Below are 20,478 nucleotides of genomic sequence, written 5' to 3' on the forward strand. Positions count from 1 at the left end.
CAAGTCTAGATCACCCAGCTCGGCTTAAAGTCAGTCCATTTAACACTGGCTACCTGAAAGGGACTTAATAGCGGCTAACCCCCGCTGTGGAATGCGACCCCGCACAGTAGCAGCCGGGTCACAGCCAGTGAACAGGGGGGCAACTCTGCTGCTCAAAATGGCCGCCGACCTCTCCTGTACAGCTAATAAGTTATCACACAAAAACATTTCAAGAGCGACCAAGTTTTTATTTTTATTTCATGCAATACAAGCCATATGAATGTCCTTCACTTCAATGAAGTGTGATGCAATTGAATAAGAATAAACCTAAATTTTACGCTTTCAATGATGCAAGCTGTGATTACACAAAGATCTTTTGTTTTACTTATAAAAACGATTATATTCAACAATGCCTTTTCTGTATTTTCCAATAATGAGCAGGTACAATGCACCAGCATGTTCTACTCATGATTTGAGTTGGTTTATGCAAGAGCATTGCTTGGTACACAGGAGACAGAGAACAATTTCACAAACAAATCTTTCAGAAAACTTCTCAATTAGAAAACAAATGTTTACACTAGAATATAAAAAAAAACATTTCAAAGGCGTAAAAAAGACTTCCGACATTTATAGACAATGACAACATAATCTGAGATATGACAAACACAAATACTTGTTTTACTTCAACCAGTACAGTGTATCAAATAGTATTTCTGGATGGACAGCACATTAGTTAGTGTATGAAAATACATATTATATGGCCATGTCTGATGAAATATTCCTGAATACACAATCCGAACAAATGAAACGCTGGTACTTCGTGCTCAGTTCTCGAAATTGTGCTTACTTTACATTTGGGGGTGTAAACCCATGCCTTGGATCAACACTGAGCACGGTTTCTGGCATCTCTGTACAGAACGCCAGCTGCACTAGCCTGCAGACCGGCCTGACTCCACATCTGCCTCTTGAAGGTCTAATACCCACCCAGGGCAAAATAAAGGCCATACTGTTCTCTCCATGTGCTGTGCTCATTCTCATCTCCAACACTAATATTTTCATTTAAAAAATTCACCTTGATCCAGCTGTGGTTTTCCTCATGGAGAAGTGGTTAGTCATAACCCTGCAGTCTGCTGGGAACAAATGTGCACATTAAAGCAGTCAGAGAACATTTGAAAATAAGTTGTCTGCAAACCTTCACAGTGGTGTTTGAGCAACCAGCTAACAGATTAGCCCAAATGCCTGAACACGTGTAATGGCAGTTAGTGGTCAACTGAGATTGCTGACTCTGGGTGGGGTGGGGTGGGGAGGGGGCGGGGAGGGGGCGAGGGGGGGGGTTAGTGTGGTGCAACATGCTGAAGTCATGTCTGAAAGTGCCTGAAAATCTTTTCATTATGGACAGAGTACAATACCTTAATAAAGTGCCTGTGTAACAATCACAATTAAAAAAATCCCCTTGGACGACTCCACATAAAAAAAATCAATTGACGACAACTATAGAATAATGATCTTGACTACTGGTAAAGAACTGAGAAGAAGTGGTACAATATCAAGGGGGTTAGAGATCTTTAAATGTACTGGCGACTACTGGCGACTACGCTGCTTCCTCTCTACACGTCAATCGTATTTGGAATGCTTATCGACAGAAAACAACAGGTTTTCCCTCAGTTCCTTTAAGCTGTATAATAACGTCCACTTTGGTTACTGAAAATGTGGTTGATATGAATGCATAGAGATAGACAATACTGATGATAATGAGGATATAAAGATAAACTTAATGTCTGCATTCCTGAATAAATAATTTCCATAACCCTTATAACCATGTATTTAAGAGATTTATCCCAAACTTACGTTAAACTTGATGAGCCAGAACAACGTTCCTCACTGGTGGAGGTTATCTAAAACAAAATGGTTACTTGCTAAAGGAAACGTAACTAGTATTCTGAAATGCTAACAGGAAGGTCGACAGCACCAATAAAGCCACTGAGAAACAGATAACTTAAATGTTAAAATGAGTATCCCTCCGCCACTTTGTTAAAATGAGTATCCCTCCGCCACTTTGAAGATGCAATGTCATTCCGGCAGCCCTAGAGCCACAGAACACACTTCAGCAGTAAGCAGCTGTAACTGTAGCAACTGCAAGCAGCAGTACCTGCAATGTTTCTCCCTCCTTTAGCTTTTAGCAGAACCAGCTTGCGTGACAGCGCAGCTCAGTTGAGGTATTGGAAAGAGAGGAACAGGGAGAAGTGGTGTTATTTATTTTGTATTTTGTGACACCTCTCTCGGCCAGCCATTTGTCACAGAGGGGTGTTAATATCGGCAGCTACACTACTTCCCTCCCTAAGGGCTAATGCTATCAACAATGGCTAAAACGGACAGTGCACACCAAGGTTAGACACAAAAGTAGTACTTAAGTGTTAGCATTATCAGCTAGCAGTATTAGCTAACATTAGTATTTGCATTAGTGCTGTGGCGGCCGATGGCAAGCAGGTCGACAGCTCAAGGCTGTTCCACCAAGCCGATGGCAGAGGGGTTGGAAGGGCGTTAGTTGCAGAGATCAAAGCAGGGACACGGTCTCTTTTCTGGGTTACACAGTGGTGGGCAGACAGGGGTTGTCAACCTCCGTCTTCTCCTCAGGTGTGCAACAAAGGAACAGGCGATTCTGAAGTCTCTTGTAGGCAAACCTGAAATACATTATGTGGCCCATGGCTACGAAGGAGACGGAGATGAGGACGAGCAGCCCAAAGGCCTCTGGGTTGGGGGCCAAAATCACCATGATGAAGTGCAGCAGGTCCAGGAGGTAGTTCATGGAGTTCTGGACCCCGTTGATCAATCCCCTCTCCGATTCTATTACATTCTCTTGGATGAGCTGGGTCACAGTCAGGTCAAAGGACCACAGACCTTGAGAGGGGAGAGCAAAACAAGTAATTCAGGAAGTATACAATATGTTTACAGCCACATAAAACCCCACAGGATGGAAAACAGATGCGGAAATGACTGTAATTATCAGTCAATATTGGCATCAAAGGTTGCCAATATTGCTCTGCAGAGAACATCGGAGGCCGGAAATATTTCAAATATGTGTATGCAAGCATGTTGTTACTGGCCAGGGGTGTCTTGGGGACTGATTTTCACCTTTCTGTCTCTGGTGGCTGCCTCTTTGAATCGTGCATGCAGAAACACAACAGCTATGTCGACAAGTTGTGCTTACTTTACATTTGGGGGTGTAAACCCATGCCTTACATCAACACTGAGCACGGTTTCTGGCATCTCTATACAAAACGCCAGCTGCACTAGCCTGCAGACCGGCCTGACCCACATCTGCCTCTTGTAGGTCTAATACCCACCCAGGGCACCCTAATACCCGCCCTAAGCGGGTATCGAACTCATAACCTTCTGCTTAGAAACCGGCTGCGCTAGCTACAACACGCTAGCTACAACACCGAGAGAGACATAACTCCCTTCGCCCGTTAGCTGCTAACGGGCCTTACACGGGATCATTACGATATATTACATGCGCAGTATTACGCAGATGAGCGAGCGAGAATGTCTATATTTACCATCTATGCGCCGTTCGTCGGCAAATCAAACCGAAGCTGAGCTCCGCAGTTGCTTTCGACATGGGGATGTTTAGGTAGAGGCTTAAATGCACACAAGCGTGTCAACCTCAGAGAGGAGAGAGCACATATTGGCCTGCTAGTCTAGCAGATCAGCCACTGTTGACATATCTGTCACTTTAGCTATATGGACAGCTAAGGATGTTATGCAACTTCAGGAGAGATGGCAGAATATGCACTTGTGTGCCTAAACTCTCCATTATGATGGATCTTCATGGAGCATAATGTTTACCCTGGTGTATATTTGTTTTTTTCCCTGGCTGTAATCTGAAAACAAATGACAGAAAGGATGAGAAATGGCTCCATGCGGTATTGTGATATTGTCTCCAGATGGAAGAATAAGCTGCCAGCTTAACATATTAAATTCATTAACTCATTGAGTGCCTAGGGTGAATAGAGTCAACATTCAATTGTTAACATTCCAGAGTTCCAAGGGGGGTGCATGAATGACGACGCTTCATTTTGTAGCCAATCAGAGTGTTGTTGCTAGGTAGACACCACACAGAACACGTGGCACTCTAGGTGGTGAGTGTTCCGGAATGCTTTGGCAGTTGGTGGGTTAACACTTTCTGAAACACTTAAGCATTGTTTGCGCCTTGCTCTACCAACTGAGCCACACGAAAACATATTGTCATCGTTAGTTGTATGACAGTGTTTTGGAAGGTGTGCGGTCAGCACACATCAAGCCATTTTACCAACATTTCATTCCTTACCAAGTCTAGCAGCAATGACCCCGGCAAACAGCAGGCTGACGGACATGTAGGACTGCAAAGGGGGGGGGGGCGGCATGGTCGAACCGTTAACGTAGCCGGTCAGAGCACTCTGGTGCTCGGTAGTGTCTGGATCGGTGCTGCTGTCCCCGACGAGGTGGCTGTAGAGGTTCTGGAAGGGCGAGACGCTGAGGTCGAGGGGGCTGCCTGGCGCGAAGACCGACGCCACACACAGCATGAGGCAGGAGAGCTGGACCACGCCCGAGATGAAGCCCGTGCGAACCAGGCCGCATTTCTTGCGCACCCAGGTGAACGCCACGGTGCCACAGATGCCCGACACGGCCGAGGCGCCCATGAGCAGGCTGAGCACGGAGCCGTTGAGGCCCTGGGTGTAGGCGTAGCCCGTGGTGATGCAGTCGAACCCCAGCACCGTCATGTAGAGGAAGGACAGGGACATGCCGGCGAAGAAGATGGACTGGTTGTAGTAGGCCACCCAGCCGTCCCTTAATGTGCGAAGGGGCTCCGTCACCTGGTAGCAGCGGCTGGTCTTCTTTGAAGGATCCGGCTTGTCAACCAACAGCGTCTCATTCATGAGCTGGGAGGCCTCGACTGGGCTCTGGCCGTTCTCCAGCTCTGCGGAGAACAGGAGGAAAATGACACGGAGATGGGTGGCAGGTTGAACCATACGACCGAAAACAGATCAAATCGTACTGTAGCAAATCAACCTCGTAGTGTTTACAGCTGTTCAATCCTCTCAGATTCAAGCATATATCACCTTCCGAGTAAAGATGCAAATGAAGTTCGTAAAAAGCAGTTTTGTGCTTTAGTTTTAAAACCAACTAATGCCTTAGACCGTGCTTGATTAAGTGTTAATTTTCAGTGGAGGAAATAAACTGACAGTACTGAAATGTATTGAGTGCACGAATATCCAGCTTAGATGGATAAACATGGAAAGTATGAGAAATATTATGCTACATTCAGATTAAATACATTAACATTGAAGTGGTTAGTTAATGATGGCGATGTTCATTGTTCAAATGGTCAAAAATGTTTACCCTGTGTGCACCTCAGTCCGTTGATGCTACATACCAAGTTCGGTGCAGATAGGTCAATAACTGTAAAAGCCTTCGTGTTTTTGGTGTTTTTCACGAAATTCAAAATGGCGGAAAGTCTCGAGGCTTTTTTGTTCATTGTGATGAGAGGGACCAAATATACCATATTTGGTGACTCTAGATCACTGCGTTATGGAGATATGACCTCAAAGGTCGCAATTTCAAACACTTATTGTAGCACCCCCTTTAGGCCAATGGGGGTAATATTATATTTGGGGGTAGCGGTCACCTCCTTTGAGCGATAGCGTCTTAACAGTAACAACAGAGTTGTACGCCTTCGGGCGCAGACCCCTAAAAACACAACAAACAACAATACAAACATCAACCTGTTAAACAGGTTCTACATTACATACAAATCCAGACTAACACCCATTATACACACACACACACACACACACACACACCTCCCTTGCTCCACTAGTCACTGAAGCAACAAGCGCTCCGAAGTTGTGGCAACGATAAGCAGAAAATAATAAAACATAAATCATTTAATTTGGGGGCCATATGCGATCGCCTACTTCGCCCAATCACAAAACGTAAATAAAGTGTATTATTATTATTATTATTACTACCTTTGTGGGAATTGAGTTGCTTCAGCTCCTGGCTCTCCTCCTTCTTGCCAGCCTTCATGGCCAGCGCTGGGGTCTTCTGGTAGACCTTCCACAGCAGGCAGTACTCCAGAAACATGGAGCACAGGTTCCAGCCCGAGATGAAGCCACAGCCGATAAAGTTTGACCCGAAAGCCATAATCTGGCCCACCAACATAGGGGCCAGGATGTTGGTCAGCTGGTCGATGATCCGCACTGTGGCGTTCATGTCTGGAGGGGGGGGGGGGGGGGTTGGGGGGGAGGGGAGGGGTAATGAGAAAAAGGGCTTTACAATTTCAGCCAGTGACTAAGTTTCCTGAAAAACATTAAAAAAAAAAACCTCATCATCACTTTTCAATTGCCATTAAGAGAAAAAACTAAACAAAAACATTAACAACTTGGACACCAAAGGAAATGTGAATAATGCTTCTCTGAGGTTGACAGCTTTTCCACACGTTCGTTTGACAGACAGACATTTTTACAGGTTTCTTGAAGGCTATATAAGTGCAATGCACCTAAGGTGAACTGACTTCTGCAGGTAAGAACATTTAGCATACAGCTCCGGAACATTGGCGAGGCCAATCAGCTGGTCTTTATGGCTCATGAAAACATTCTTTTTGAGATAGGAGGGTGATTGTTTGGAAGACTTTCCAATTTTATAGTCTTCACTGACGAAGGTGAAAGTGGGTTAAAAAAAGAAAAATGAGAGTGATTCAGCTTCAATAAGGGTTGAAATAACACACCACTGCACGGAGAGAGAGGCATGACAACGACATCCTGGACTATTAACGTTTTCTGGAGACTGACCTGCCAGCTTGCTGCTGTCCTGCCCAGCTACAACCACGACCCAGTCCCTCTGGATGGAAATGGAGGTTGCAGTGCTAGCCAAATTAGCGATGTTGGCCATGGTGATGACCATGATGTAGCAGGACGTCTGAAAACCCCCCCCCAAAATATCACATTTATTATTGTTTGTTAGGGAAATTAATCATGGACAATATTTTCATTATGACACTTAGGGCTCAACATGTGACCTTATCACTCGGCAACAATGCATACAAAAAAACTACTGTACAACAAAAACAGCTTAGCATTTAATCTAGAAACAGCTAACACTACAATGCTTGACAACCGTGGGCCAGTGTCACTGTGTAACAAAAGGCACTGCGGTTTTGTTTGTTTTTTGAGTACATTATGATGCAGCTGTTCTGACCAGAATACAGACACGACTGGCTCAACTGGCCGGGCAGCGTTTTTCTGCCTCATGTGACAGCCCTAGAAGAACCCGCTGACTACACAGCCATGAACAAGACATTCAATGTCCTATTTCACCCCCACCTCCAGAAACACTCAAATACCACACCACACTCCCACAGCTGAATCCCCCTCCTTTGAAAAACCAAGGGCCTCTTCAGAACTGCAAGACGTGTCCCTTTTGGAAGTATGACGTAACCCACGTATACAGGCCTATTCTTGATAACCCTGATGACCTTCTCTCAACCATAAAAAACAAGGCACGTGTTTTCTCTCATTGGATAAGGTGTTGGTGTTCAAACAAATTCCAGTGGATTGAACACAATCTCCAATTCAACAAAAGGGGAAAGCTCCTTTCAGCAAAGGACAATTTGAATAAAAAAAAGGAACATTAATAAGTAATACTTTTTTTTCGAAAAAGGGGTGGGGGGGGGGGGGTGAAATTGAATTTAGCTGCTGAGGTAGGGTACTGGGGCTGTCCAGTATGTGAGGTAGGGTACTGGGGCTGACCAGTATGTGAGGTAGGGTACTGGGGCTGTCCAGTATGTGAGGTAGGGTACTGGGGCTGTCCAGTATGTGAGGTGGGGTACTGGGGCAGTCCAGTATGTGAGGTGGGGTACTGGGGCTGTCCAGTATGTGAGGTGGGGTACTGGGGCTGTCCAGTATGTGAGGTGGGGTACTGGGGCTGTCCAGGATGTGAGGTAGGGTACTGGGGCTGTCCAGGATGTGAGGTAGGGTACTGGGGCTGTCCAGTATGTGAGGTAGGGTACTGGGGCTGTCCAGTATGTGAGGTCATTTAGTACACGAGAGACTAAAGCCAGACGGACACAAATTTGCCACAGGCCATGTTCTCACAACACAAGGTACATATGGGCTGTAAACACAGGTAATCTGAAGAACCTGACATCTCCACTTGCACAGTGTGAGTTGGTAAACAACAGTCAACAAAGAGAAGACGCGACCACGTCCGATTTGAACTCTGGACATCTTCACATTTTTTGGTTGTGGCTCTTTCCTGTGCGCAGCGAGGTCAGCGAGGACAGAGAGGGGAATCCTGGATTCTGTAAACAACGTCACCACGCGAGCTGGGTTTGGGCCCGTAGGAAAATACTGACAGAACACTTAATGAGAGTAACTACATAATACATTTTAATTCTCGGATTGGAACCATGAACCATGAACTTGAAGAAAAACTTGTGGAGCTCTCGCAGGACCAAAGCTGCTCTTTTGATATAAGTGATTCCACAAATTCAATTCTTCGCTTTTTGAAAAGAATAGACCGCCCTTGCTGTCCACACCTGGCTATCATGTCCAAATTGTCCTCATGTTTTTTTAGACTACTTTTTCGGTGCATGAGAAGGGAATTTCTTATTATTTCGTGGCCTGCCCCATTTCTGCCCTAGGAAATGATCAAACATTGAAGGGGAGGGCGAGAGGGGTCTGCTTGTGCAGTGTACATTGCATCAAAACGGTGTGATTTTTTTTTAACCCTTGCAATTGAGACACTCTCAGCGGTTGGAATTGTCTGAGTTTGAAAACATGAAAGTGTGTCCGTCTGGCTTAAGACTGCTGATTATACAGCCATAGTGACAAGTTTTCAGAAGTCTTCCAGGACATATTCCTTAATTGATATGTAAAGTTCATCTAAATGACACAACGCAGTCACATGAGAAGTCTGATTTTAGGCCGAGTTAAGAGCATTGTGCCCGTCAAAAAAAAGGTTAATGCTTGTTCTGCAAGTTACCATTAAATTACCATTAAATTACCGTGACAGAAAGAGAAAGTTTGATATCAAAGGATCTTACCAGAATCCATCCATTGTATAGCTCTCGAAGCTGGTCTTGGAACTGGAAAACCACCATTAAGAGGATCCCACACAATATGACTGCACAGTTCTGGACAATCAGAGAGGTCTGGGCCACTGTCAAATGAGAGGAGAATGAGGCCTGTCAGGAGCGGAGACAAGTCATGTCCCTCTGGCTGCTCACTTCATTTAAGGTTTAACCCATGACAAACTGTTCTACAATTAAATGTTTTCCAATTTTCTTCTAAATTAATAGTATTGTTAATTGTTGTTAATATATATATATATATATATATATATATATATATATATATATATATACACACACACACATTCCCCCCAAAACTAGTTCTAATCCCAAATTACCTCCCAGACTGTGTCCCAGGCACAGGAGGCCTATATTCAAAAGTATAAACATAACTGACTTTGAATAGACTCTCATTAAGCTCTGCCAGGGACACTACACGTATAGCCACACACCTTTGAGTCTGGGGTTCTTGTCCACCCAGTCACCGATAATGGCCCCGAGCAGCAGCACTGACCCCGCCACTACCAGCCCATAGACGGCCGTGAGGAGGAGGCTGTTGCCATACAGCTCCACCAGGAACACGGCAACCGCAAAGTTCCACATTCGATCGCCCTAAAAAGACACATGGTCAGTGCATGGACATAGTTTGGCAATGAGTGCTCATTAGGCTACAGCTATCAGCAGAACACAGCCGGTGGACCCATCTCTGAGTAGTGACACTGAGTCAGGGAAAACGTAGACTAGAGACTACAAGTTATAATTTATCCATTCTGTGGAGATTTCAAATGTGATAGTGCGAACACTTAACAGATTGAGGGGGTACTGCATGGCAGGAAGAATGGGTCTTATTGCACTATTACCACTTTGTATTATGTATTATTGAATTGCTGATTGTTGCTGACTGTTGTTGTTGATCGAGGAGCACGATCCCAAAACATTTCACTATGTCAATTACAACGGTATGTGATACATGTGACAAATTTAATTAAATTTGATTTGGGTTAAAACATAGCTTCTGATGAGTAGTTTGAATTTATTTTAACCGTCAGCAAGAAAAAACAACACAACAAACCAGAGTAATTTGAAGCAGGTTCTTAATGGCAAGATTTTTGCGGATAAGTTACAATAGGTTCTGCCGGATCGCTTTGTCCTCGCCCAAATCCACAGCTACAGGACTTTATGTACCTGACAGTTGTTTCTCTGCAGCTTTAGGCCTATCTGGCATCACTCACATGGGCAGCTCCGTTAGACTTGAGTCCCGACAGCCCTAAAACATTGCTCAATCCAGACTTTGAAGATATCGTTGTAATCTTCTGAATATCTCCTGATCGGAATCATATAATATATGCCATATAGCTGACGCTTTCCTCCAGAGGCACTTACATTACAGTGAGTGCACACATTTTTCAGTATATATGGTTTTTCAGGATATATGGCGGGAATCGAACCCACAACCTCAGAGTTGTTAACACCATCATGTTTATGTTCCCTCACCTCACCTAGCGAGCCTTAACCTCATCATAACCCTTCCTTTAACCTCCTTGTTGTTCAAGTCTCACCCCTAACTAGTGGTTTTACATGCAACTCAAGCTGACCTACTGGCAATTTCACTCAATTACACGGGGCTAAGGGAACAGAGGGGGAAAGTCATTCTGTCAAAATGTAGTCTGTGAAGTTACTTCGGGTGAGTGAACTTACTTACCCAGGTGAGGGGTGCACTTCAACAACTACAGAGAAACAAGTGTCAGAAGACCCTGTAGCTGCTGACATCAGCCACCTTTCTCCCAACTAAGGGCCCCTATTTGCATGTGCAAAAATGTGTACAATTCGGGCCAAGTCGGCCATCTTTACCTTAATGTTTCTAGTAGAAGCAATGAGGAATAATCCAATGGGAGTTTTGAACATTGTGTTTAGCGTTTCCATGATATGCAATGCATTTTCAGACTGTTTACAAAAACTCTGATTGAATAATTACAGTTCTCAAAACCATTGTTAAAGTCAAGCTACGATAAAAATCATACTGTAGAGTACTCTGAGCTGTACGGTATTCTTTGCTCTGTCAGCACTATTTGTGGAGTCAAATTGGGGCCCAAAAGTGTGCTTTTCTAAAGTGAAGGCCTACGGCTGGATTCAAAACAACTGCTGAGCAAAGTGATGTCACACTGTTGATAAGAGCCTGTCAAGGACTAGGCAAAGGAAACAAAAGCACATATTTTGTGAATTGCATTGTAGAACAAATATTGTAGAAACCCTTCCTAACTGAATTCTACACTCATGGACACTCCGATGGCCTAGAAGAAACATATCTCTGATTTGGTCAAAACAGCCAAGTGCACAAGATGCACATCAAGATAGCTATTATTTAAAGTCCCAATATTCATACTGCCTACTATTTAGTAAACCATTTGTGTATGCGAGATTAAGAACTTAATCTCTAAAAAAATGTACATACTTTTTTACAACTTAATCTCTAAACTTTTTTACATCTTTTTTAACATATCCTAGGATATCGTACTTGTTTTTTTGTTGTTCCTTGTTGTGGAAAGTTTAAATGAAGTCAAAATACCCAGAAGAGTTTACTGGTCCTATAACTGGGACCATAACGGACGCTTTCCCCTCGATATGCGACTTGCATGAGGCGGCGCTCGGAATCCACCACCGCCTCGGGGAAAAACTGATCAAACCTCTGTCTTCTGCTGAGTATTTTTGACTTCATCTCAACTTTTCCGCAAGAACAACACAAAAAACATGTGAGATATCTTGAAGCAGGTTTTTTTTTTTTTTGCGATAGTGCAGACTTAATAAATACACCTTGCTTCTGGGTATCAAAGAAACTGTTTCTAAATGCATTCGGTTCCCCGCAATAAGCCACTAGCGTGTTTGCAGTTTACAGCTAAAAGGTTTGTAATTATCTGCACGGTCAGTTTGACAACATTATTAGCTCTCACGATGCACTGTTTGGAACTGACAGAGGGGCCAGAAACAGCCAGACAGACCAAGGATTAAGCACACTAGGGCATAATATTGCAGAAAAGCGAACGGGAAAGCTGTTATTGAAAAGACCGTTTTGAGGTGTTAAGGAAGGGAAATCTGTCATTCCTGCTACGTGAGTGAGTGTAGTAAACCAAATATGTATACATTGACTACGGCACATACTACATAGGACCTGGTAAACATTAATACGCAGTGTGGTTAATATACCGTAGATTTTAAGTGAACAGGACGCAGTATGAATATTCGGACAGCCTACTTGGTCAACTTACCCATGTTGACAGGGCATGTCCCAGGTAAATAAGGAACTTTGCTGATGTGAAGAAGTCTTGGACTGTTTCTGCAAGGGAGAGGATGTTGTAGTTGTAGGTATGGCAATATGTGTGGTAGTCCAAACAATTATTCTCAGTGTGGTAATCAATAGCCTGTATTATATGGCTGCTAAACTTGACAGAATTCCAGTCCTAGCGAAAGCATGACATCACCGAATAAATAAAATAAACATACCACAGCAACGTTTCTTAGATCCAGCGTTATCCATCGAGATTGTTTTCCAGAAATAATCAGGTCAATAGGATATGGATTTCTTTGTAAAGGCTATCGATGCTGGCTAACCTCACTGCGCATTGAATTGCCAAGACGTCACCCCTTCTCCTCTTTCCAAACTTAGCTATCACTGTAGCTGAAGTTGGAAATAAATACCTTAGCCGGGGAAGGCTAAAGTTCAAATGCAACCAGATAAAGGACGGCGGGCTCCTGCAGCCTGCTGTCCGGGCTGGTGTGGTGTGGTGTGGTGTGGTGTGGAGGTGGAGGTGGATGTGCTCCGCGCGCGGCGCTCCGTCGTGTTTATGTCCTGGAGAGACACAGGCGGCGCGTCACAGTCACGTGACCCGGACAGCAGCGAAGCCGACGTGAATTCAAAACAAAGAGCCTCGCTGCCAAAGAGCTGCTCCACCACCACCAGACACCATCCATATGTCGGTGTGTGTTTCCTTATTGGGCAATCTCGAAACGATGAGGTTATTCATTCTTTTCTTTTTGAGGGTTAGGCTGTTTGTGTTGCACAATCTATTGCAACATCTATTTTATTGTGAGGAAGACAACGCTGGGAAGAAGATAAGAGGAGGAACTGAAATATATATATTTCATTTCCTCCTCTTATCTATCTTCCCAGCGTTCTATATATCAATGGGGGGGGGAGAGAGAGAGAGAGAGAGAGAGAGAGAGAGACATACATACATAGTGTGTCTGGTGTTAAAACACACCGGACAGGAAGCTTGGGGATCTTGGAGTTGATGAGTGTGCTGTCTGGGTATACATGCTTTTCATATACAGGCTTTTCGCTGTCCTGGCGCCCCGATGGTGGAACGAGCTTCCCACTGTCGAGTCACTACCTATCTTCCGCCGTAGACTGAAGACTCATCTCTTCAGGCTACATCTTGACTGTCCCTCCTAAAAACCTCTTCACCCCCCCACTACCCCTCTGTACAGTTCCTCTACTGTTAATAATAATAGAAAATGCTTCCCATAGCATTGTGACTTCCAATGGCAGCATAGATTTTTCCTAGCATAGATTTTTTTCTTATAATGACTGATGTATAGATGATTCACTTACTTTAGACAAATGTTCTGCTAAATGTCAAAAATGTAAATGTAAATGCAAAGCGGTCTCAAAAACAGATTTCAGCTACATGCAGTTTCTGTTGGGTAATTCAGCAGTATGTGGTCATAAAGTAGTTACATTGTCAATATTTCCCAGAAACTGTTTCACCGATAAGCACTACCCAATCACGGGGCAAGAGGGTAATCAATCTGGACCTTTTCATCCAGTCATTCCAGAAAAGTTCTGAAAAATAGCCTCTTCTGCTCTTTTATCATTGATTTCCTACTTGGAAAAGGATTCCACTCCTGAAAGCCTGTCTCCTCTACCTCAGAGTGAAGCTGAAACAGTTGCCTCAGACATCATAAACTTCAACACGCACACTGGGTATTTGTATTCTGGGCCAATACAATTGTTTTCTTGTACCTGTTTAACTACCAGTTGGCTGATGACTACACTGACCAAAACCAGTAGGTACAAAGCATGGCTGCTTCCAAAGACACTGGTGTATGATTTGTCACCCCCTATAGAAAATAGAGCAATATGTCCCTAAAGAGGTGTCAACTCTGCTTCATGTTGTCATGGTATGACCTCTGCTTCATGTTGTCATGGTATGACCTCTACTTCATGTTGTCATGGTATGACCTCTGCTTCATGTTGTCATGGTATGACCTCTGCTTCATGTTGTCATGGTATGACCTCTGCTGTAAACCAAGCACTTCCTCACAAAGCTCTGCATATGGATCACTGGACCTTTAGATGACGTGCATTTGTTGATCTCTGTCACCAAAGTAAAACCATAATCATAACTACAGGAGTTTGCGGAGATGGATGGACCATCAGTTTTTGCGGGTCTACAGGCCTACCTTTTTGGACCCGTTAGCCGTAAGCTTTGTTCAAAATCATGAAATGAACATTTTCTGATTGGATCATCTTCTGGAGTTTGGGTTTCCTATGGGATTGTGTCTGAATAGAAATACGATGCAATCTGTGACACGTCTCTGCACGCCTGCGTCGAAGATCTCCATCTACCTTTGTTGTTCCCTCCCCAAACCGTTTGACAACAATTGAATTGTAGAGAATAATTCTGTAAATTTACCACATGAAACTTTTGATGTGGGGATTGATGGTTCCTGAGGGAGATCTTCAAAGTCACGCAAAGTGTGGTTTTGTGTGTGTGTGTGTGTGTGTGTCTGTCTGTCTGTCTGTTCTCTCTCTCTCTCTCTCTCTCCCTCCCCTCTAGTGGCCAACAGAAGTCATCTGAGTTCAAGTCTAAATAGATGTTTCTGTTGAATTCCTGTTCATTCTTATTCTGTGGCTATAAAACCAATATTTAAAGTAGATAAAGGCCACCCTGGAAATAGTAAAATATCAAAACTAGAATGTCATCATTATCATCAGGCTATAAATTACAACCAAATACCCTAAAGTTATTTGTCATACCTGCTTTGGGGTCAAATCTGAATTGTAGAGAATCAGTTAACCATGCAATCAAATTGATTTAAATTAAATTCTTATTAAATTTGGGAATGGCGTGCTCGACTCGATCTTACAAAATCTTCGGGGGCAGGGTTAAAATAACTCTTTTAATATTTTTTTTTTTTAAATATATGTTTTTAGGGCATTTCTGCTTTATTGGGATAGAGACAGTAGAGATTGACAGGAAGGATGGGAGAGAGAGGAGGGACGACATGCGAGATAGGTCGAGGGTCGGAATCGAACCAGGAACCTTGCAATTACATGGTAAGCGCATTAGTGTGCTACGCCACTAAGCGCCCCAACTCTTTTAATATTAAGGGAAAAGGAAATAACTCCTTTAACATTAAGGAAAAACATTGGTGCTCAGCGCACCTACCCATACCAATATTTGTAGTGAAGGACAATGGCTGTGATGTGCAGGGTTTGAGCCCTGCTTGGAGTGTGTTTTTTGGGGGGATTTAAGTGATTTCATTTTAATGATCGAGGTGAACAGCGCTTATGGTTGCCTCATTTTTCAGATTATTGTGCAATTTCAAAACTTGGAAATGACCCAGAAATAGACTTTACCCAAGTAGATATTCATACAGCTGCATCATTCACAGGGGACAACATGTTTAATATACACTTGTTTACTTGTCACATATTTCTTCCTCTCAATTGGACACAAATGAATCCCTGTCTTTCTATGTCACCTACAGGCTATTGTCTTTCTATGTCACCTATAGGCTATTGTCTTTCTATGTCACCTATAGGCTATTGTCTTTCTATGTCACCTACAGGCTATTGTCTTTCTATGTCACCTATAGGCTATTGTCTTTCTATGTCACCTATAGGCTATTGTGAACTAAAGCATTGGCTGGTAATTTCCGAATCCCAATTAAATAAATACTGGTCATGGTCATCCTCTTCTTTTCAGCATACCTCTGGTATTTGTGGAAAAACACTTGGTTACATCTTTGACCACAAGCAATGTATTACTTGTGGCTTCTTAATGTGTTTTGTTTGTTTGTAAATGCACACAGAATTATAGCATTTTTGTGTGGTATACATAAAATCTGACCTGACATAACAGTCTAATTTTGTGGGGTACAGAATGCCAATTGATACTGTTTACAAGCAATTATATGAGTGACATTGGGTATCACTCACCTATGTTTCTCTATTCATGAACAAGTGTGAACACAGTTGAGGGTGAGGGATTTAGCCTGGGTCCATTGAAGGGGTAATGGGTGATCTAGCCCTGTTAGTGGGTTGTTATTGTCAGCATGACTGGGGTCTGTCATCAGTGGTCAGGCAATGTGCTGTGTCATTTTGTGGCCACAAACATGACCTAGGGGGAATTCATCACCAAGAGGCTATTCCAGGCTAGCTGTGGAACAGCATATCTGTTTACTAAACAGATATGTGATCTAAATGTATACCCTCAGCAGGAACACAAAAAAGGGACGGCTTGTCAGAGTGGCCTCAATCATCCTGTCTTACTGTGTTCAGCACCGGTTGCTAAGACAAGTCACAGTGGCTCGAAATGTAATCCCCACATGAGCCTGGCGCCATATTCCCAGTCTCTCGGAAAACATATTGTAAATCAAGGGAGTGGAATATCTCCTCAGTAAAGACATCTCTACCCACAACATCTCTGCCCATGTTCGTGTATTATTTTAATCAGCCCACGTATCGGTGAATTGGCATGACTTGTAGCTAGCTTTAGCTTTAGCCACTGGAGCGGTGATTGATTTTGTCACGCATGACGTCGGCTTTCCGGCACCTGAAAATAACCAAAATATCATGGTCTTAAAATGACTAGCATAGACACGAAATACAAGTATTTAAAACACTGGGCATATTTCTGATCATTTTAACTTGCCGGCTGCTACTTAGAGATGCACAGAAGTACACGAAACCTTAAAAGTCTGGTTTGAGCAACGTCATATGGCTGCAGACCTAGGTCGATACGAGCTGCCCTTCGGCTATCTTAGCATTAGCCTGCAGCTAACAATCTTAGCTACAAATACTTTTTTAAAAATGTATATATATATATTTAAAAAAAAGCGCTTGTGTTGATTTGCTTTAACCCCTGAGCTCACTTGGCACGTATTGGAGACCGGCTATTAATAGTAGACCTCCGGGTCTTGTGTTACTCTGCTGCAGCCAAACTGCTGCTCAAACCCACGATATGACAGCTGAAATAGATACTATACTGAGATCAAATATACACCAACATTATTAGCCTAGGCCTACAATAATCTGTCAAAACGAGATTAATCTTTGATAGATATAGTAATTTATTATTGTTTCCATACAACGTTGCCGTAAACGATCTGTCACTGTTGAATAAATACTGGTGATGTCGCAACGGTTGCTCATTTGCAAGCGTTTGTTGGAGACTCTGCACTTATTGGAAGTCTTACTGCACTCGTTTTCACTCGGTCATAAGTACTCGTAGATTTATAAAATTGAGTCTTAGTTTTGTTATCTAAATTCATAGACATCTATAAGCTATTTATGTATCAATTGTGATTCTTACGCATCACAAACATGATTCATAGTCTATTAAGGGATGCATAGGACAAGTAATGACAATATACCAATATGTGGGCTGATTGTGAAATAAAATGGCAGTCAGAATAATGAACAAAAAAGGCTGCCTGCCTGTATCCAGATAAATCCCGTACCAGGAATTTAAAGGATAAACATCTCACAGGTGTTTCCAATCGATATGAACAATTTGCTTCACCTGGCAACAGACTTGAGTGAAGACAGACAGCAGATAGCGTTTTTGTTTGTTACTGGCAGCTGTGAGCATGGATTTTGTGCTTGACCTCTCACTTCATGTGCATGTGGAGCAAGGTCAATGTTTGTCTGCAGAGTCCTGGATAAATGACAGAACAGTCAACACTAGAAGCCCTGGGCCCTCATTACGAACGAAAAATACCCAGAGTGAGATCTGGAGAGGTCCATGTATTGATGTGTAACAGTGTAATCAGTCAATCAGGTCAAAACCATGCAAAAATGATTGTGTTTAGTCGTTTAAAACATTTAAATAGCCCATGTGTTTATTTGCTTTAAGCCCACTTGGCACCTATTGGAGAAAGGCTATTATAGTAGACCTGGATTCTTCGGTCACCCACTGTAGAAGTCTTCCTTGGCCTACAAGGCCGTTTGCGATTTCTGAGCTCACCAGCGCTTTCTTTCTTTTTAATGATGTTCCAAACTGTTGATTTGGGGATATTTCAGCCTCATAATGGCTTCCCTGACTTTCAGTGATGTCTCTTTGGTCCTCATGTTGACCGACACCAATAGCAGACTCCAAAGCCTAGAATCAGTACTAGACTTTGAGAGCTCTCTTATGGCTGCACAAATGATGTGAAGGAACAGACCTGACGAACCAGAAACACCTATCACGCCAATTGTCCCATCAAGGGGCGTGTCCTCTTTCACATCTGGCCATCCTGATAGGACAACTCTAAGTATCGTCCTCAGCCTCTTCTGTGTCCCGTAAGCTCTGACGGAACCTGTGGTTAGCAACATTGAGATGCTTTGCTCTCTCTATGCTGCACACAGTGTTGTGTGTGGTGCAACTGACTTCCTGCCTTGTGTTGTTGCTCTGCTCAGAATCTCTCTGACTCCCAGGTTGTAGTTTTGCAGCTGCGTTAACAGACCTTGGAGACTCTTAGGGGCACAGAGGAGTGGCTTCTTCGAGGATTGCGATCAACAGCTTAAATCCACTTTTAGTTTTTGTACACCTCACTGCTGGAACTATCTACAAAAAAACATTTTAGTTGATTGTTCTGGTGCCACTCAGGCAACTTAACAGTTTGATTGAGGACCTCTTTGTTGAAAAATGTGTTTGTTTGATTGTGTTTTATAATGTTGTAATTTTGTATGATGTATGATTGTAAACTGTGAATATGCACAGTAAAAGAGACCTTGTATCCTTGTGAAAGAGACCTTGGTCAATGGGACTCCCTGCCAAAATAAAGGTTAAATAAACAAAAAAAATACGAGTGGTCTCTGCTGTTATCATCTTCCTGCCATACAGATAATGATGAAATCTCTGGCAAGCAAATACAATACTCGAACACTCCTTTTCTATTTGAGCATAGTTTTGCTCGTTGGCGTCTGAACCCATGCTGAACCCACAGACTGTTTCCCTGGCAGCACGTTAGTCCGGTGTTGCTTTGAGGAACAAGCGGTGCTTTATTTCCCGTACAGCTTGGTAATGTTCAGGCAGCCAGTACGTCGGAAAGCCAATGAAACGCTGAACTGCCTTGGCATCAGTGGGTGTCGGCATGTCCAGTACAGCCCTGGGTTTCTCTGGGTCTTTTCTTATGTGTCCATAAAACTGAACTGCATCTTTTTCACACTGAGTCTCTGCCTTCTTCTATTGTCACTTTTCTTTTCTTTTTTTTTACTCTTGGTGTTGATTTGTTGATTGTTGCTAACTCTTGTTGTTGAGCGAGGAGCAAGACCCCAATGTATTTCACTATCAATTACGGCTGTACGCGATGTACATGACAAATAACATTTGATTTGGAACGGATTAAAAAAAAAAAAGAAAATACATTTTCTAACCTGCGCAGTTTTTTTGTGAATAAATATTATAACCTGCGCTGTTTCTCACACGGTCTTTGTTTCTGGGATGATGGGGAAAGCAAAATAATGAAGAACATTCAATTATATTATGGTGGGAGTACATTTAGCAGCCAAATATGAAAATTTTCATGTCAGTTCTGCAGCGTTGAGCGTTAGTTTGGGCGTCTCCAGTGACGCACCTCCAGTAGAAGACAACCTTCACGTCATCAGTGCTCGCCGGTCGCAACATGTGGGCAACATTTCTACTTTCCTCCTAATCCCGTCGCTGGATGTTATTTAGTTCACTTAAAAATGTCTGCAAAAAACCAGAAGGAAAACGAAAACGCTGCTGAGGGAGAATCTACGTTAAAAGAGGAATTAAACAAAAAGGTAGGAATGCTTCTAGCTAGAGATAGCTACTGTAGATAACTCCTGCTCACTGCAGGTAACACAGAGTGTGTAATAGCTGTTTCACCACCCGTACACTCCGTCACTGGGTGGTGCATTAATGCTGTGCCGTCTTTAGGTGGCCGGTTTGAATATAAGAGAAAATGAGAACGTTTCCGCAGCTCATGAGTGGTTTTATTTTTTCCTCTTTCTCTGTAGATCAAGGAACAGAAAATCGTGGTTGACGAGCTTTCCAATTTGAAGAAAAACAGGGTAAGAAAAATGATCGTATAATATGTGACTATCGTACATGACCTCGTTGTACCATATGATATTTATAGTATGTGAGATATGTTTGACT

General features: G+C 43.1%; 1 protein-coding gene across 1 annotated transcript; it reads right to left on the reverse strand.

Annotated features, from left to right (window-relative positions):
- Positions 1 to 218: 218 nt before the first annotated feature.
- Positions 219 to 12,790, reverse strand: slc40a1 (solute carrier family 40 member 1). Its single transcript, XM_083681946.1, has 8 exons — positions 12,587 to 12,790; positions 12,352 to 12,419; positions 9,541 to 9,700; positions 9,062 to 9,177; positions 6,810 to 6,936; positions 5,988 to 6,233; positions 4,307 to 4,936; positions 219 to 2,877 (listed from the first exon to the last, which is right to left on the reverse strand). Exons 1-8 carry the CDS (start codon positions 12,618 to 12,620, stop codon positions 2,564 to 2,566), a joined length of 1,695 nt encoding a protein of 564 aa, XP_083538072.1. The 5' UTR covers positions 12,621 to 12,790; the 3' UTR covers positions 219 to 2,563.
- Between the last annotated feature and the right edge of the window lie 7,688 nt (positions 12,791 to 20,478).

This window comes from Argentina silus (genome assembly GCF_951799395.1).
Source record: "Argentina silus genome assembly, chromosome: 12".
NCBI classification, from domain to species: domain Eukaryota; kingdom Metazoa; phylum Chordata; class Actinopteri; order Argentiniformes; family Argentinidae; genus Argentina; species Argentina silus.